Here is a 19,717-nt window from a genome sequence, read left to right as displayed (position 1 = left end):
TGCATAAGGTCGTGTTTTCGGTTTTTGCACTATCGTTTTAGAACTACTCTTGTAAAATTTATTAAATAAAGATTTTATTTTTTCATATAATGAAATACAATCCTTATCCTCTATAAGTTTACTCCAGTTATAATCTCTGATATGTCTATCAATATCCTTTTGTGAGATGATTTGAATATACTTATTTGCAAAGTCTACCTGACGTTTATGACATTTTATATTAATAGCAGTGATAAAATGATCGGCAATATTATTTTCACAGACGCAAGCTGTTATTTTCTTGCCTCTAAATTTGGCAAATATATGGTCAATACACGTGCGAGTAATTTGTCCATTTGATACAGCTTCTCTGGTTACTACATTGATGCATTTAGTTAAATAATGGTTATCAAGTAAGTTTTCATACGAAGTTACAATATTATCTTGTTCATCAAGTAAATTAAGATTTATATCTCCAAGTAAGATAATATTTTCCTTACTATTAATTGTCTCAAGATATGATGATAATTCCGTCAGAAATGAAGATTTACTGAAATTAGGAGGTCTATAGATAGCTATTATATTGACTTTAGTTTTGTCCTGGAGTATGAGCTTTCCTGATATATTTTCAAAATGTATTGATTTTAATGTTTTTAGTCTAAATTCAAATTTGTTTCTTATATACAATATAATACCTCCTCCTGACTTATCAGTCCTACAGTAGTTATATGCATTATATCCAGGAATATTGTAAATACACATACTTTCAGTTTGAATAGATGTTTCACATAGCATCAGAATGTCAATATGCTTCAAACAATTAATTAAATATATATGCAATACATCCCAATATTTTTGTATAGATCTAATATTTAATTGAATACAACCAAGATTATCAGACGAATTTATGTTTTGTTTTTTTATCCAATCTTCTAAATTATTTACTGTACTACTTTTTTTTTTTTTTTTTTAAACTTCCGATTTAGTTGTCCGGGTTAAGTCTTCCCCAAAGGAAAAACTTAACCCTTCCACTCACTTTTCCACAAATGATCATCTAGTCAATCAACATTATGTAAGTGCATTATATAAGCAAAATAAATACAAAACAATACAAGAACAACACGTCAAATCACCAGAGATCAAATGGGAAAATAATTCACCGTCTCCAGATATTTTCATATCAGAGGGTTCGGCTCGGTAGAACTTCTAACAGGGCCTATAAATCCTACTGATCCCTCAACATAAATATTTAAAAAATCTTTTGTTATCCTACATGTATTCAAAATGACCGACTTTTGCATCTTTATATATAATTTTTTTGATAGATCTAATACGCCTAAATTTTTAATTAGAGAGCTAGGTATAATGCCAGTAGCCGAAATAACGAATGGTAATATTTTTATAGTCTGAGAATGCCAAATTCTTTTTATTTCATTTCCTAAATCTGTGTATTTTCTTATTTTTTCACTAACAGATTTTTGAATATTACAGGAATTTGGAATAGCGACATCAATGATATAAGTTATTTTTTTAATTTTGTCATGTAAAACTATATCGGGTCTATTATGACTAATCGCTCGGTCTGTTAGTATAGTTTTATCATAATATATTTTATAAAATTCGTTTTCTAAAAATGAATTTGGTTCGTATTCATAATATGGTACTACATTACGGCAGTCAATCAAGTTATGTTTAATTACCAAATTTTGGTAAATTATTTTTAAAACTTGATTGTGCCTAAATGTATACTCGGACGGTGCTAATATAGAACATCCCGATATAATATGTTCTATAGTTTCCGGAAAAGCCAAACATTTTCTACACAAATCATCAATTTGATTTGTATCTTTGATTATATGCTTTCTATAATTTTTAGTATTAATGACTCTATCCTGAATGGCAAGCATAAATCCTTCTATTTTTGCGCTCAACTCTCCAATACTCAACCATTTGTTTGACGAAATTTTGTCAACATACGTTTGGTTGGGATAATTGAAGTGTTTTGCGTGTAAAATTTTATTTGACCAGGAATCTAATAATTCCTGGTTGGGATTTATAAAAATGTTGGCATTCTCATCGTATAAATTTAAAGGTGTAATATTTCTATCTGCCTTGCAAATTATTTTTCTATTTCATTATCATTATCTATATAAGAAAAATTATTCTGCGCCATTTAATTCGTGATGGTAATTAATTGTTTTCTTGTTTTGTTTAACAGACATATTTTGACTATAAATTGAAGAATTTAATGTTAAATATTTAACAAAATAAAAGTGATTGTATTTGAAGCTAATTGGTACAAGTAATTTTTGATAAAGGCTTAATAAATATAAAATAAACTGTATGTTCACATCTAGTGTTATTTCAGAATATTTTTCATATTTTAAAAAATTTTTAAAAGCTGTTTTTATAATTATGAATGTGAAATATAGTACACAGTGAAAAAATGCATGTTTAAGTAAACAAAAAAATGTTGTTGAAGGTGACGTTATAATATTACTATTAAAAAAATAATGTAATATAATAATGTTATTTTTGTTAGTTAATTTGTGATTTTTTATAATTTTTATAACGATATTTATGTAATAAAATGTAATAACACTAAATCTACTTTGAGACAGGTTTAATCTTATTTCTAGTCAATATTCTATTTTTTCTTTTGCTAAAAGGCTCATTTTTTTATACACAATACATTTCGTTTTATCGTTTGCAGAATGCCTGATGTCAATATTCCAGTTCATTTTTTTATTTTTTTTATCACAATTTTTACATTTAGGTTCTTTATCTTTGTTAGCACAATCTTTGTAGGAATGATCACCAGCACAGTGTGTACACAATGGTTTGTCCTTTTCTTTATGAAGACACCTGACAGAAGTATGTCCAAAGCCCAGGCAGTGATAGCATTGCAATAGAGGATGGGCATCCTCTACTTGTATTCTCTGGTATCCCACATAGATTTTACCGGTATATACTAGCCTTCTACTTCTACTTTGACACCTAATGTACTGTAAACAGTTAAAAAGAGACCTATTATTTTTCTACATTGGATATAGGCTCTATTTTGCTGTTTATAGTTCAACAAAGAGCATTTTTAGTAGCATAAATATGTATATTTTTTAAATTGCTACTGATTTGAAAATAAGATCTGTTGACGCAACTATATGCAACTCCCTAGAACATATGTTCCTGCAATCCTCCACCCAATTACTTATCCCTGTCTGACAGTGCAGAGTATATTTAATTCAAGTCTTTTGCGGAAGTTTGTGCAGTAATGACCACGCAGTGTCCCCCAATTCAATAATATCGATCGAAAAAACCAAGGGCAAGTCAAAATCCTTTCCAATTCTAACTGATAACCACAGATACCCCAATAGTTGTGTGAATTATATTGATTAAGATCCACAATTAACTGATTCACATAGCGACTCTTGAAGCGAAATTTGAAATTTTTTTTACACATGACCAGTTTGTTAAGAAAAGCGGTACAGTGAACTTGTCCCTACAGTGCGTTTAATTCAAGTCTATTACGGAAGCTTGTGCAACTTTCAAAAATAGATTATTCTATGTTGGTTTTCTACCATACCAACTTAACATCTTGCATCTCCCTAGAACATATGTTCCTGCAATCCTTCACCCAAGTACCTGTCTCTGTCTGATCGACTCCAAGATCAAAAATTTATGCAAGTAGCTCTTTGCACCCGTTGAACGATATACATTTAATTAATTTGTACCGTAAGATAAGTAACTCATGCGTATGAATAACTGTGTAATATTTGGCATTAATATTTATTTATTTTATTTATTTATTTATTTAACGCCCAGAGGGCTTTTACATGGTTGGTAGTATAATTTTAATTTGACAGATACTTTGAAACATAAAAAATAAGAATAAAATTACATTTGATAAAAGCTATGCAACAAGTCATACAAACACAAGAAACAAAAACAGAAAATTACAGCTATTTGTAGGTTTACATGATGTGTTTAGGAGTATTGTTGAAATAAATATTTTAAATCATTTACAAAACTTGCCAAGTTGGTATTGAATATGTCAACATCACCCAAGTAATGATTTCCCATGGTGTGAAGTCGTTGTATCGGAGAGTGGGCAATGTAGTTACGCTTATGTGTGCTGCTGTAGAATATTGTACGAATATGAATCTTTTAACTGTTCCGGTGGGAATAATTACTGTTTGACAAATAGGTTTAAGTGTCCAGGGATTATAGCGTAAAAAACTTTCTATTGTAAATTGTAAAGACTAGAGGATTATAACCATGGAAGTGTGTAGATGGAGGAGATATTAAATGTTATGATTATTTTATAAGCAATAATTATTAGCCTGAAACACTCATTCACATTGTTAGTGTTCTCTCTCACTAGATGGCTACGATGGTGGCGCCATCTAGTGAGAGAGTTAGCACTTACAGTGCCTTTCTCATATAAAATAAAGTTGGTTGTTTCAGGTGAAAAAATGTAACAAGCAGTAATTGTTGAATGAAACACTAGTATATATTGAATTATTTCGCGGATAAGAGATAAGCCGCTATAGCTCAGTGGTCAGAGCTGTCGACCGGAAATCGAAAGGACACGGGTTCATGTCCTGTTGGCGTCATGTATCTTTTATCAGGAGATTTTTCAATGTGGATGAGTGTTTCAGGCTAATAATTATTGCTTATAAAATAATTGTTACCCTTTGTGCTATGCATAAAAATTCATGTCTTAAACATTTGTTTACCAAAAAATAATAATTAAATCTCTCGTGTCTAGGATGAACGAAATATGCGTGAAGAATGAGTTAATGATGAATGTAAGTAAGTCTAAAGTAATGGTGTTTGAAAGAGAAAGTACGAAAACAGTGTGCAATATAGTTGTGAATGAGGAATACTTGGAGCAGGTGGATGAGTTTGTGTATTTAGGAAGTATGTTCTAGAGAGATGGGAAGGCTGACAGAGATATTGAAAGAAGAGTAAATGCAACTCCATTAATGGAGGACTGAACGCAGTTGGCGCTAACAAAAAATTGTCCAAAGAAGCGAAGTTAGCAGTCCACAATGGAGTGCTGGTACCTACCTTGATGTATGGAAGTGAGGCATGGAACTGGCAAAGAAAGGATGAAAGTAGATTGAATGCTGTTGAAATGAGATCCCTGAGGCGTATGTGTGGTAAAACCATGTATGATCGTGTAAGAAATGTGGATATCCTCAAAGAGTGCAAAGCTGATGTAAGCGTAATGAGTAAGATCAAGAAAGGGACACTTAGATGGTTTGGGCATGTAGAGCGAATGAGCGAAGAAAGGAGTGCAAGGAGAATATACGATGCAAATGTGAATGGTAGCAGAAGTCGGGGACGCCCGAGGAAGACATGGCACGACCAAGTGAATCAGATACTTGAGTCGGGCCATGTCAAGAGTCAGAACAATAGAAGAGTATGTATGAGACGATGTATGAATATGAATGAGGCAAGAAGTGTGTGCCAAGACCGAGTTGTTTGACGGTCCGTCCTCTCTGCCTACCCCTGCGGGGAAACGGCGTGATAGTTAGTGAGTTAGTTAATAATTAAATGATATGGTTGCAATTTAAATTATGACGCAATCTCCATTTATTTAATTTATGCAACGTAAAACCTGATGATCACTTTGTATGCCTTATTCGAGAGATGATAGCCTCCATTCAAAGCTCTGGTAAAACTGTAACTTTGATTTGGATTCCTGGACATGTTGGTATCATGGGTAATGATACTGCGGATGCCTTGGCAAAACAAGGAGCGTCCAACCCTGTTGTTACCCTCGTAAACCACATTCCCCTATCGGACATTTTTTCCATCATCAAAGATAGATCCCGCAATGTTTGGTCGGAGTATTGGCACATTGCTAGTCAATCCAAGGGAGCCTGCTATGCCTCAATACAAAGGACTATTCCATCAAAACCGTGGTTTCAGCAATTCCCTCATTTTTCCAAAAAATAAATTTCTTCACTCATTCGAATGAGGATCGGACATTGTTCCGTTCCTTCCCATCTTTTTAAAATTCACGTCGTTGACTCCTCAGATTGTACATTCTGTGGTCTAGAAGTGGGAACTTTAGATCACAAATTTTTTGGTTGTCCCTCTCTAAACAAATATCCTCTCTTCTATCAAGCCTTATCTAAAATTGCCTCCCCTCCATTCAACATCTCATCTCTTCTAAGTCTGAACTCGACTCCAATTTTCATTATAATTTTGAAATTTGCCCATTTTAATAAAATTAATATTTAAATTTACCTTTCATTTCTCAATAATTTTAAATGATGGCCAAGAACACCCTTGAAGGGTGAAAGCCAGAAATAATGTTAAAAAAAAAAAAAAACCTGGTGTTCAATTTTGGTTATTGTTTTATTCATAACTAGCTGTACCCCGCCACGCTTGCTGTGGCTCAGTCTGTATGTGCAGATAGAAAAACAATAGCATGTGTTGCTTTTACGTCCAACAGATGGCGCTGTTTTTTTTTCAAAAAGGCATCTTTGTCCAAGAGATTACGCTGTTTTTCTAAATGCAAAGTTGTGTCACAATTTCAAAGCAATCGGCGAAGAACTTTCGCAGATTTAAGAGTTTGAACAAATGAAAATTAACATTTTTATTTATATAGATTAATAGATTGATGAGTCAGGCTATACATCATAAAAACTACGTTACACAAATTATCTAATGATTATTATTATTATCATTACTTTATCAATTCAAACATACGTGGAGAAAAATAGTATAGCTGATTTATTAAAATCCTGTTAAAAACGTGATGGCAAGCCATTTCATGATAAAATATTAATACTTTCAAAATATATCGGAACATGTGATCGTGCAGCTGCGCTTTTCCTGATAAATATAATGACGCAATACGACATTTTTAGAATTTTTATGAACACGTGTTCCGACATCCTCATAACACATTCGTGTTTTACTGATAGTTTTTTGGGAAATCTGTCAATTAATTAGTTAAAGGCCTGCAGTCCCGTTTTTAACATAGATGTTTAATAAATTATTAATATTTTATATTATTAAGTTATCTCAGTGTAAGATCAACAGTGATAACCCCAGCGATTTAGGTATCGTGTTTAAAAAATGTCAAAAAATGTTTAAAAAAGCATTTAAGTTTATTATCCGAATATAAATATAAAAACAAATAGAACATTGATTCATTGTCTTCCTCAGAGAAAAAAAGAAGACGTTTCTGATGAAAGATGTTTCAGTTATTCCGGAAGTTATCAATTTAGCTAATTCGACTATCTGTCTTCAAGTCAAATTAGCGAAAATAACATACTAGTTACAATGAAAATATATATATAGCTAATTTGACTATCTGTCTTCCAGTCAAATTAGCGAAAATAACATACTAGTTACAATGGCTAATTCAACCATCTGTCTTCCTATTAGCGAAAATAACATACTAGTTACAATGGCTAATTCGACCATCTGTCTTCCTATTAGCGAAAATAACATGCTGGTTACAATGAAAATCATTATTCATATAACTCGGTTAATTATTTTTAAGGGTACACCAGAGCAACGGAAAGACACGTGGCCTTTTTCTTTAAAAATTTTATTTCGGATTTGAAACCAAAATACTCTACAAAACTGAATATTTTTTAATCAGAAGGTACAGCATATATGTCAAATATATACAGGGTTTTCCAATAAGAGGTGTTACTTTGAATAGCCCGCTATTTCGGTAGATGTTACTTTTGAAACTGTCATTTTTTGACATTTGACAAGTAGAAACTACGCAATTAATAAAAATGGAACGATACACTCTTCAACAACGCATTGAAAATATTAAAGTTCACTTGAGTGAATCAAATACAAATCATCTTGAGTGATGAGGCCCATTCCTCATTCGAAAATGAGGCTGGAGCAACAGTTACGGTGAATGGGTTGCGCTATCAAGAGATGATTAATGATTTTTTATGGCCGGAATGGGATGGTATTTATCTGGACAACGTTTACTTTCAACAAGACGGCGCTACATGCCACACAAGCAACGAAACCATTGATCTTTTACGATTGAATATCAAAATAACACCTCTTATTGGAAAACCCTGTAGTACGTATGTGAGCTATTTTATTAAATTGTGTTAAATGAAAAAATACAAGTCTAAACCTAATGTATTAATTAGAAAAATAAAAAATAAACATCTTAAGATCACGTTTGTGGGTCTAAATTTTAATTCACACAAGAAATTATTTATGTAAATCGGTGAAGTTGATTTTTTTAATCCATTTAATGCAGGTTTGGGTACTGCCGTACCGTAAACCATTTATTGGATAACCAACACCTCTGCCATAGGTCACCCCAAGTGGTTCGCCACGTTTGATGACTTAGCAGGGGTGACCGGGTTCATCGGGGGACACATTTGTGATTTAAACAAACGATAAATAAAAATTGGCAAGACATATATCGGTTTACTCCACAAGAATGCAGAATAACAAGCAGTATCAAAGTTTATCATAAAAAAATTACAGCAAAAGAACATCAGGTGATTACTTTTGCCCCACTCTGTATTTGCCGAAGTCGCCTCCTAAAATCATGAAAAATCAAATTTTTTGTTGACGTGTGGTGTGTAATTGGGTAATTATGTTTATCGAAGAACTATTTGATAATGAAATTCGTGTATGAACAAACCATTGAAACAAAGCGAAATAGGTCATATAAGGAAAGTGGAGGGGAATCAACGCACATCTGTTGATTTCACAGTTTTTACCGCGGGTTGCGGCGGATTATATTGTATTAGGTATAGATTATAGGTACGGCACACACAAAAATGTCTACATTGCGTTTTTAAGAGCCTGATGGTCAGAACGGTTCAAAGGTATTTTTAATTCTGTGGAAGCGGCCATTTATCTGCCGCGCGCGGGAACGGCGGGAGGTGTACACGGACAATAGGGTAGGATTTTGGTATTACGGGAATGCAACACAATTTCCACCAAGTACAGCGGTTTGTTGGTGTTTTTTTACAATTTAAAATAAAATAGCTCACATACTTACTACATAATATTTGCTTCAACTTATTTTGATTTTTAAAAATATCAGTTTGTTTTAATATTTGGTCTCAAATACATAAATAAGTTTAATATGAAAAAAAAATTAGGAAATGAAGACAATAACACACTATTTAAGTATGATATTCATTATTGTACTTATAATTTGGATAGAATTTTTAAGATACAAATAAAAATATACGATAACAAACCTTCTTGAAGTGGTTTGTATTCGGTTTCTTTTCTGCACGCTTTGGATGCCTTCAGGATCTCGAACTCCACGCAATATCTGGAACAAACAATTGTTTATTAATTTCCTGAAGGACAGACGTGTACTCCTTGTATTGTGTGTTACTGATCTTGTGTTTTTTGTCGATCTGCTATTTTACATGATTGATTATTTTACTTCCCACCGCGTCTTTCCTGCTGGAGGTTGGATATTATCATTGCTGCTTTTACTCTAGAAAAAGTAGCCACTTTGAGTGATGAAGACTCACTAAGTTGGATCTTTGACTCTGGGCTTAGTGGCGCTTTAAAATCCCAGCGAGAGTATTTACAATGTTTTTTTTTAATTCATGAGGTACTTGGAAAAACTTTGCACTACGTTTTGAAAATTTGTTCGCTTAGAAATTTGTTAGATGCTTTAATTTAGATGTATTCGACTGCACGGAATATAGTTTAAGAAGGCTATAACAACGTACCTCAATCGCAACAATCAATGTCATGCATGATAATATTCTTCTGCATGGGTCCTACATCATATTTTACCATATCTAAACTATTTACTCCAGATATCTTTTAGTGTTAGCTGTAATTTGTATTATTTTATTAAACAATAATATTTCTTATCCAAAAGTATCATTAAATCACTGACAGCCGTGAATTATCAAAGCCAAATTGCGATACCTGCTCAGCTATTCCAAGTAGAATTAATTTTGAAGGTAACAATAAACTCACTACTTATTACTCTATTATAATATTTTGCTAGATTATACTTTTTTATACATATTCGGTTCAATTAAAATATTCTCTGTTATTATAACATTCTATACCTTAATATATTTTATATTAATTACTATCTATTATCAGATTTATGTCAGGTCTTATACAAAACTAGTATTCATTCAACTATTATTACACTAGTTGATATTACTTTATATTATGTATTGTCTCAGGCACTTCTATTAAAAACTGTATCACTTGCAATAGTATTTTTGTGTACACATTACTTGTTATTTATTACTAATATTCTCCTTTGAACCACTGTATGCTTATAATCCGATGTATCATTCTATTGTAAAATCCATTTTATGGCGTTTAAATAAATAAATTAATTAAATACTGTGAGTAGAAAACATCTTGGCCAATGAAATGATATACTACTTTTGTTTTATATAAGAATTTTTTTCAAGAAAAAAATTAAAAGTAAGGCTCATGAAAATTAAATGTAAGACCCGTGAAAATTAAATGAAAGGCCCATGAAAATTAAATGTAAGGCCCATGAAAATTAAATGGCCCATAAAAATTGCTTTAAAGTTAAAAAATCTCCTATTTCCGAACTTCATTTTGGTTATGATTATATTGTGTAATATGGCGAATTGAGTTTTTTAGAAAATGATATTATAACATTTAAATATTTGTGACTGAACTTCGCTAAATAAAATTAATATTACCTACTTTTTGTCGATGTTTTTTTTTTAATTCACAAAATGGTGTAAAACGGTAATTAAAACCTTATCGCCAGCTACATAAGGAGTGTTATCGTAAGCGGTTCGAATCCAAATGTTACACGACTTGGTACATCACCTAAAAAAAATCATTTAAATCACTCTCAGCATTGTTCCGGTGAGCGATGATCATTGAGTCGAAGCATTGCTTGAAATGTAAACAGCTTTGTCTATTGTTTGTTGGCTTCAGAATTGTCATGTCATTATACTACCCATCTTTTACTTTTTTTTTGTAACTTACGACTATGACTCTTGTGCGATATTCACAAAAAAACTGGCATTTCCTCTTTCACGTTTTATGTGAATATTTTTTTGTGATTTATTTGTATATAATATACAAGTGGATCCCTCGCAATACTTCGCCATTGGTAATGTCTTCCTCGGGCGCCTCCAACTACTTCAACCATTTACTACTGTATACCACAATGTTAATGTTAAAAAACTACATTACATCGACTGTAATTCATCTCCGTATCTCATTCCACTGCAGAGATATTGCTTTGGGTATTCCTCGGGCGTCCCTGACTTATTCTACTTTTCTAAACATCTCTAAACACTCCTGGCACTAATAACAACAAACTTTGAAATTTTCAGCGATATCGGTCGACTAAGTATAAACATACGCTGGCTGAATTTATATATATTAAGATTAGAAACCAGTTAGAATTAAACTCAACCATTTGGAATGCATTTTATAATATAAGACGTTGTCCTGCCACAGACCGTCATCTATGTAGAAAAGTTTAATTTTGTGGGTGTGTGTTATTTGTCAACAGTGCCACTGATCGGGTCCAAAACTATCCTATATTTCAAGCTCGAACCAACCATACTCGTTCACAAAATTTGATTGTAATCGGTTTGGCGGTTTCGGAGATTAGCCTGTAACAATGATTTTTTGTATTAGTCAAAAGGCCATACTATATTTTACACAATTTAATACGTAATATTCATAATTTAATTTAATTCAATTCAATTCAATTCAATTCAATTCAATTTATTTATTATTATTTATTATTTGGTACATTATTTTGTTACAATTTATGTTTTCCAGTAATGTAGGCCTCACTGGGTGGCTTGCCCGTGCTGAGGCCTTCATTTTATAATATGAAAATCTTATCTACATATTACATTTAAAGAGAAGATAGTAAATTTGAAAAGAAAATAATAAATTTAAAATTAAAAATAAAAATACATAATAATACATTTAAAATTAAAAAATAATACAATGAAAATAATCTTGTGTGTTTGTGAGTGATGTGTGTTTATGTTGGTTTTGTGTGTTACGTGTAGGTTTTATTTTTATTTTATGCTATGACATTTTGGTAATATTGTCTTTTTTGTTGTTTAATCCATTTTGTAATTTTGTGTGTGAATTTATTTTTATTTTCCTCAATTTTAATTTCAATTTTTAGACTGTTGAAAGCTTTTATAGCATGGTATTGGTAGTGTCTTTGTCCAAATGTTGAATTTATTGTTGGAGTTTTAATGTTTTCTTTGTACGCTTGTCTAACTGGTCTGTTAGTGTTATTTTGTGTATGTTGAAATTTTTTTTTGTTAAAAATGTAGTTTAGTAGTGTTTTAACGTATAATTGGCGTATATCTAGTACGTCACAGCTGTTGAATATTTGGTCTGTATCGGTCAGTCTATGTTTTTTTAGTATTACCTTTAAGATCGTTTTCTGTGGGGTTTCTATGTAATTGATAGCCGAGTTTGTTGCTCCTCCCCAAGCAATAATTCCATATTCTATTATTGATTGGCAGAGTGCAAAATATATTGTTTTCAATTGTTTTATTTTATATATGTTTCTTATGTTAAGGAAAATGTGGATTGTTTTGAGAAGTTTATTTGTGATATGTTTGATGTGAGGTATTGAGGTAATTCAATTCAATTCAATTCAATTCAATTCAATTCAATTCAATTCAATTCAATTCAATTCAATTCAATTCAATTCAATTCAATTCAATTCAATTCAATTCAATTCAATTCAATTCAATTCAATTCAATTCAATTCAATTCAATTCAATTCAATTCAATTCAATTCAATTCAATTCACTTCAATTCACTTCGATTTGATTCGATTCGATTCGATTCGATTCAATTCGATTCGATTCGATTCGATTATTGATAGAGATAACTTCGCTAAAGAAAATCAGTTCCACGTTAACCCACTTAACAACTGAAATAAATTGAACAAAATCTCTAACATAATTCTATGCCTATTCACTTATTCACTGAATATTTATGCCCATCAAAAATTAATACCAAATTTTACAAAATTATCTTTAACTAAAGTCATTCACCTTTTCTCGGGTAACCTTTCATGCCGTCTGCCTTTTATTTGCGGTTCTTTATTCATCCTTTCGGCAGTCATTAGAAGGCGAGCAGCTGCTGCCCTCGGCGGTCAAAGGCCAAAAAGGATATTTGTTCCAGATTAATATAATGAAAGTAGGAATACGCTTTGAATCGAGAACCCACCGTAAAAAGCCAGTCTCTTTTCAGATAAAACATCAAAAGGTCAAGTCTAAGCGTTTAGCGGTGGGGGCCTGCCACGCAAATACCAGATTTTACTACTTTTGTTAGTAAAAGTCAATAAGAATATCTGATTCATAATTCAAATGGAAGCTATTTAAGGATATTGATTAAGGCGATGCCATACGTAGTAATGCAAAATCATGTGCTTTTGGTTTGAAAATTTGGTCGCCTATAAATGTTTCAGATGCTTTAATTAAATACTGCGAGTAGAATACATCTTGGCCTTTGAAACAATCGAGTATTTTTTATATTAGTCTTTTTATAAGCCCAGAAAAAAATAATGTATAAGGCCTATGAAAACTGCTTTAAAGTTCAAAATCTCCTACTTACGAACCCATTTTCGGTTATGATTTTTTTGTATAATGTGGAAAATTAAGTTATTTATAAAATGATAGAAATTTTTTTCAATATTTATTGCCTGAACATCCACAAAATAAAATAAAAGGCACTTTTTGGCAATGTTTTTTCTTGCATAAATCAAAACAGGCGGATGGTGTTAAGCGGGAATTTAAACCTTATCGCCATATACGTAAGGGTTGTTATTGATAGCGGCTCAATTTAGAATACTATACGACGTAGTGCATCACCTTAAGTGATACTAGCTACATGTATAAATAACACGATGGAAATTAAAAGTACGTTACGTAGTTAGGTATATGATTGTTAAACAGTGTAAGTTCTTGCAAGGTTCAATGTTCAAGCATCCGGAGGTCGCGCGTTCAAATCCTGGCGTAAGTAAGTAAATTTTATTTGAATTTTTTGTGTAATTTTAGAGTGGATGATACTCTCAGTATCGCTCCGGTGAAAGACCACCATTCAGAATTGAAACGTTGCTTGAAATGCCTTTAGCTGTGTTTGGTGACCAGATATGAATAGCCACTTCCACTTCCTTTAGCCTTCCAACATACAAGATAAATACAGACAGAGACGGACGTCTAACGAGGAAGATTAAAAAAAGGGACGCTTGTGATTTGGACATGTAGATAATGTAGAATGATGGACGGATATAGAAAACTATGAAATAAATATAAATATGACTCGAAACTAAAAGCGGCGAGGGGTAGAAGAAGCCGTAGACACCCTTCCTAGGGTGGCATGGTACGGAAAAGTAAATAAATAAGTTGAAGTTTTTGATAGACTTGGAGACGCAAATATTATATGTGAATAAGTTTTATTGTGGACTGTAATATTTAACACAACGAACGTCGGAATCGGAATAGGATTCTGACTTATTCTTGGTATTTTCGATCGATTTTATGGACTTGAGGGACACACTAATAGACTAGAATCAAATCAACACCTCCTAGATCACAAGGCCGGGACGCTGAATCAAATAATTCTCCTTACTTGTATGATAACCTCCAAAAAATGTGTGTTTTTTTATTAAATTAACTAATAAATTCACGACAAGACCGGTCGGTGGTTGAGTAAACATTACGTTTGGGTCCTACCCAAGCATAATGTATTCAATTCCTCGGCTGGCTAAGTCCTCCATCACAACACAAGCAACCTTTTCCGCCTACTGTGGCGGTAGTAGGAAATTTTCAAATATTTTCAGGTTATTCGTAATATGGGAAAATTTGCCTTTCCTGGAAAAAAAAGACGTTTCAATAAGAAACTATAATTTGAAAAAAAAAATTAAACTGTTTTTTTTTTTGTAAAATCCCTGCTTTGAATGAGTGTCCCGGCCTTGTAATCTAGGAGGTTTTGATCAAACGCACTGAAGGAATCATTTTTTTTTTTTTTTTAAAGAAAGACAAATATTCCCGGGTTACGAATAACCTGACAATATTTGAAAATCTCCTATTACCACCACAGTAAGCTGAAAATGTTGCTTGTGTTGTGATGGAGGACTTAGCCAGCCGAGGAATTGAACACACTACGCCCGAGTGGGACCCAAGCGCGATGTCAACTCGGCCACCGACCGGTCATGTTGATACCAAAAAATAAGATTTTTTCCAACTATCTATTAAACAATTATAAACTAAAATTAATCGTATTCAATTTTACTACCTAAATATTTATGATTAACTAACGTAAACCTTATGAATACAACCCAACCAAATCCTTTGAAAATGATTTCGGATAATTTGTAAGTTTCGATGTAACTTTAGAATAATACTAACCCCATTTCTAAGAGATTCGGTATCTAAAATTACACAACAGTTGTTTTGTTTGTATTATTCCAAGCTCAAGTCTAGGAAAACGGGTGAAATTCAAATTATTTCTAATTCCAATCTTTATGTATGATTTCCTCCTGGTTTTGGTAACAAGCGTTTAAAGAATTACAATATTGTTTTGGTGAAAATAACGAAGAGACGTGCTTTCTGTACTGCTTGGAATATTCTCAATTACATCCCAAAATACAATATTAGAAATTGTTAGAAACTGTGGAATACAAATTTTGAGATTGTGTCTTATGAACCAAGCAGGGAAACATCGATAGACAATACAGACAGTGTAATATCCTCGATATTAGTATATAAGCTCACCCATACATAGTACTAAATTAATCTATTAGGTTACCCATAAATGGTGTTACATGGATAAAAAATAATATTGCTAATTCATTGTGAATCTCTTCAAATTATTGGTAATAAACAAAAAACGAAATCCTCATAAGTGCGCACTTTTACTTGTTTATTTGAGCCAAGATCGAGTATTTTAAGGTGACACAAACTCTAATAACGAAAATTTACTTACGATAACCACGGAAGGTTATTTATGTGTATTCTTAATGAAAACAGTACCTTACCAATTTACAAAACGTTTTTCAATGAAAACGATCAATTAGTAATTTTCCGAGGTATTCATTTAAAAACATCTGAGATTTTTGTATTACGTTTATCGGAATTAATTAAAATAAGCCCCAGAGAAAGATCAACTTTCTAGACCTGTTAAAGCAAATTCGACAGTAGGCCCATCCAATACGCCAGGCCGCGCGCCGAATATTTTTGTAGACGCTTCTTCACTTACGTCGTTATGATTTTCACTTTGCTTTTGAGTATTTGTTATGCAAAATTCAACCGTAGTTCGGCTCAGTATACCGAGCAGAGCGTCGCATTATTTTGTAGACGTCTTCTTCTCTTATAGTTTATTTTAGGGGTTGTGTTGTTTTAATCACATTGGAAATTTAAAAATGCTGCCTCACTTTTTACTAATATTACAAATTAAAAATGGCGTAACTCGTCTCGCAACAAAGACAATTAGCTTACTTAGCCAGTTCAACAAAGACACGTAGCCGCCTACATGTTCTCACTTACAGTGGCGTGCACAGTGTTTTTAAACAGGATAGGCAGTAAGAAAAATACAAATTATTAATAATCTATGCCATATCAAATATATTAAAGTTTTGATTATTCAAAATTTCGACATTTTTTGACCATATTACATGAAAGAAAACCAACATAATATGATAATTATTTCGTTAGTAAAGTTGTGCTAGTCAAAATAGGTACCAACAGATGGCACTGATTGTGTTTTATACCAAAAGGCACTGCTTTTTTCGATACTATCACGAATTTTAATGAGCATTGCACATGTACCAAAATTTCTTGGGTCGAATGAAGACACATTTTTTTAATTACGACATCTGGGGTTCTAACACAGTAAAAGCGATAATTTTACAAAATAGGATCTATTTCCGATGATTTGATACCTATTTCCCGAGCACAGTAGTGCAGTTGATATCCAGACCGATATCGATAACGCAATAAATCTTAAATCGACATACGCCAGCAACGCTGGATATATTATCTATGAATTGAGATTCCGGAACGTCAAACATCATACAGTTGTGTAAATATTATATTAAATTGGCAATGTAGAATTGACATACTGACCAAAATATGCATTGACATTTAAGTCTGCATTTAATTTAAGACACTAAAAAGGGAAATTAGTTAATGAGGTCTTATTCTATTTTATTTTAATTTTATAGAAACCAAGAGTACATTATTTACAGAGATGAAACAATATACAGGAATAAGATACTTCATATTGGGTAGCTATGATATGTTTCCTTGTAATGTCTGCTAAGTGGTATATTTATTCCTTAATTACCAGGTGACGTGTGTAGTTTATAGGTGTGTGTGTGTGACGTGTGTAATGTATGTGTGAGTGTTTGTGTATGTGTATGTGTGTGTGTCTGTATGTATGCGCATTGAATAGTTTAAATTATTGACATGATGCCACGTTTGAATTTGGGCAGTGAATCCGAAAAAATGTCAATATTAGAGAAAAGACAAATATTATTTAGAGTATGAAGAGCTCGGTTAATTGGCAAAATAGATGCTGCATTTGTTTTATAATTAAGCGTGTGGAATAGCACTGTATGTCGTGTACGTCTCAAAGGTATGTTAAAGTTAATAAGGAACAGAAGTTCAGTACAGTTAAAATTATTTAATTTATTTATTCACAATTTGTTGTCTCTGCAAGCCCAATCTGCTTGACTCAACTCGCTGCGTATAATAATTATTTCAATTCTAAGAGCTTCGTTAGTGTCAATTCCATTCACACAAATAAGCCAGTAATTTTTCGTAATTAACGAGATTATTAAAAAACGATGAGGGTATTGACAGTTAACCGAAGCTTACCTGATACTATGGAGGTCATGCAAAATGTTTTCTATCGTCTTTGTCTACCATTGACCGTGCTCGCAAATATCGCTAAATGATCATAAATGATGAATTAGAGCTTAATCGATCGTCCGTGATGGACTTCCAGCTTCTTTGCTTATTTAGTTTCTGCCTTTGATACGTCATAGTAAAGCGAATCACTGTGATTATTCACATTAAAATTGATTTTATACTTTTTAAAATTATCTGTATGTGTATGCGAGCAAGGAAGGGTAGGAGATGCTTACATATGGACTGTACGCCCCTGTTCCTGTTCACTTGTCTTTATTCATAGAGCCAGCGCATTAGAAGGGCTCGCTTTAATTAGACAGCGGATACTCTGAAGACGAATGTTCCCTCGCGTAAAGAGGGATGGTACTTTAAGTGAGAGGTATTATACATTCGTAATTTGGTTCTGCACCAAATTACTTTGCACAGAGAACTCTAAAGGACTTTTGTTGAAGTCGTCTAGAATTTAGAGTTCTAGAGTGTTACAACTATATTACGTAGTTTTGCCGAGATGCTCTGTTCTTTATTTAATTCTGCGTCGAGTAAATTCTATTTGCATTCTATGTTGCAGACAAGACAAAGATATATAGCAATAAATTAAGCTGAAACGTAAATTTAAAAAAAATTAGATCATAAAAAAATGACCAGTAAAAAACAAAATTGTTTTTAAAAACTATAATACATGTATACGGTTTTCCAATAAGAGATGTTATTTTGAATAGCCCGCTATTTCGGTACATGTTAGTTTTGAAGCTAAAATTTTTTGACATTTGAAAAGTACAAACTACGCCATTAATAAAAATGGAACGATACACGCTTCAACAACGCATTGAAATTATTAAAATTCACTTGAGTGAATCAAATGCAAATCATCTTGAGTGATGAGGCCCATTTCCACCTCGGTGGCTTCGTCAACAAGCAAAATTGTCGCATCTGGGGCTCGGAAAACTCAAGAATTATTGTTGAAAAGCCTCTTTATCCTCAACGTGTGACTGTTAGGTGCGGTTTATGGTCCGGCGGAGTCATTGTACCTTACTTTTTAGAAAATGAGGCTGGAGCAACAGTTACGGTGAATGGATTGCGCTATCGAGAGATGATTAATGACTTTTTTATGGCCGAAATTGGATGGAATTGATCTGGAAAACGTTTAATTTCATGCTATGTCTTATTAAATGCCACACAAGCAACGAAATCATTGATCTTTTACGATTGAATATCAAAATAACACCTCTTACTGGAAAACCCTGTATTTTGAAACGTCTTTCTGTTCTGTTCAGAAACATCTATTTTGAAATATTAAATTATATGTAGGATTAATCGCTTGTCGGAATTCTTCACAATCAGTTCAATTTTGAATGTGACACTTAAATTCAAAGCAAAGTTGAGTTCATTGAACCAGAGTTACGCTTAGGACAAACGAACAAACGAAATTAATATTTTTGATGAATTAAACAAAAAGTAATTACCAACCAAACATGTAAAATGTCATAAAATGCTGTTGGTTTGTAACTTTCTAAGATATAAAGGAATATTATATAAGAGTGATTGTAGTGGTAGTAGTTGTGACGTATTAGTTGTAGTTGTGACGTAGTTACTGTATTGCCAGGATACTAAGAAAAGATAGCATAAAGTCTGTCCTGGGAACAACGATAAAAATACAAGACTTACTTGAGGCCTGCAAAAACCAAGTATCTTCCGGAGATAGACGGAGTTTTAAAACTCAGCTATTTCGAATATGATAAGGTTTATGTAAACAAGATGAACTGCAAAAGAATATCAGAAAACTTTCGAGCGTGTAAACTCGGCCACCATGACAAATCGGCAATTGCTGAGCATTTAATTGA

The 19,717-nt window shown here is 32.5% G+C and overlaps 1 protein-coding gene across 1 annotated transcript in view; it reads right to left on the bottom strand.

The window, feature by feature from the left end:
• Positions 1-19,717, bottom strand: part of vex (somatomedin B and thrombospondin type 1 domain containing protein vexed) — a 457,064-nt gene that overhangs the window by 9,559 nt on the left and 427,788 nt on the right. Inside the window, exon 5 of the mRNA XM_089645413.1 lies at positions 9,201-9,277. Within this exon, the coding sequence (XP_089501539.1) occupies positions 9,201-9,277 (77 nt within the window). The remainder of the gene's footprint in view (positions 1-9,200; positions 9,278-19,717) is intronic.

The sequence above is a fragment of the Hesperophylax consimilis genome, chromosome 22 (genome assembly GCF_061612785.1).
Source record: "Hesperophylax consimilis isolate HC1 chromosome 22, BYU_Hcon_1.0, whole genome shotgun sequence".
In the NCBI taxonomy this organism is placed as follows: Eukaryota; Metazoa; Arthropoda; class Insecta; order Trichoptera; family Limnephilidae; genus Hesperophylax; species Hesperophylax consimilis.
Note: the sequence above shows the minus strand (reverse complement) of the source record. Positions and strands in the feature narration are given on the sequence as shown.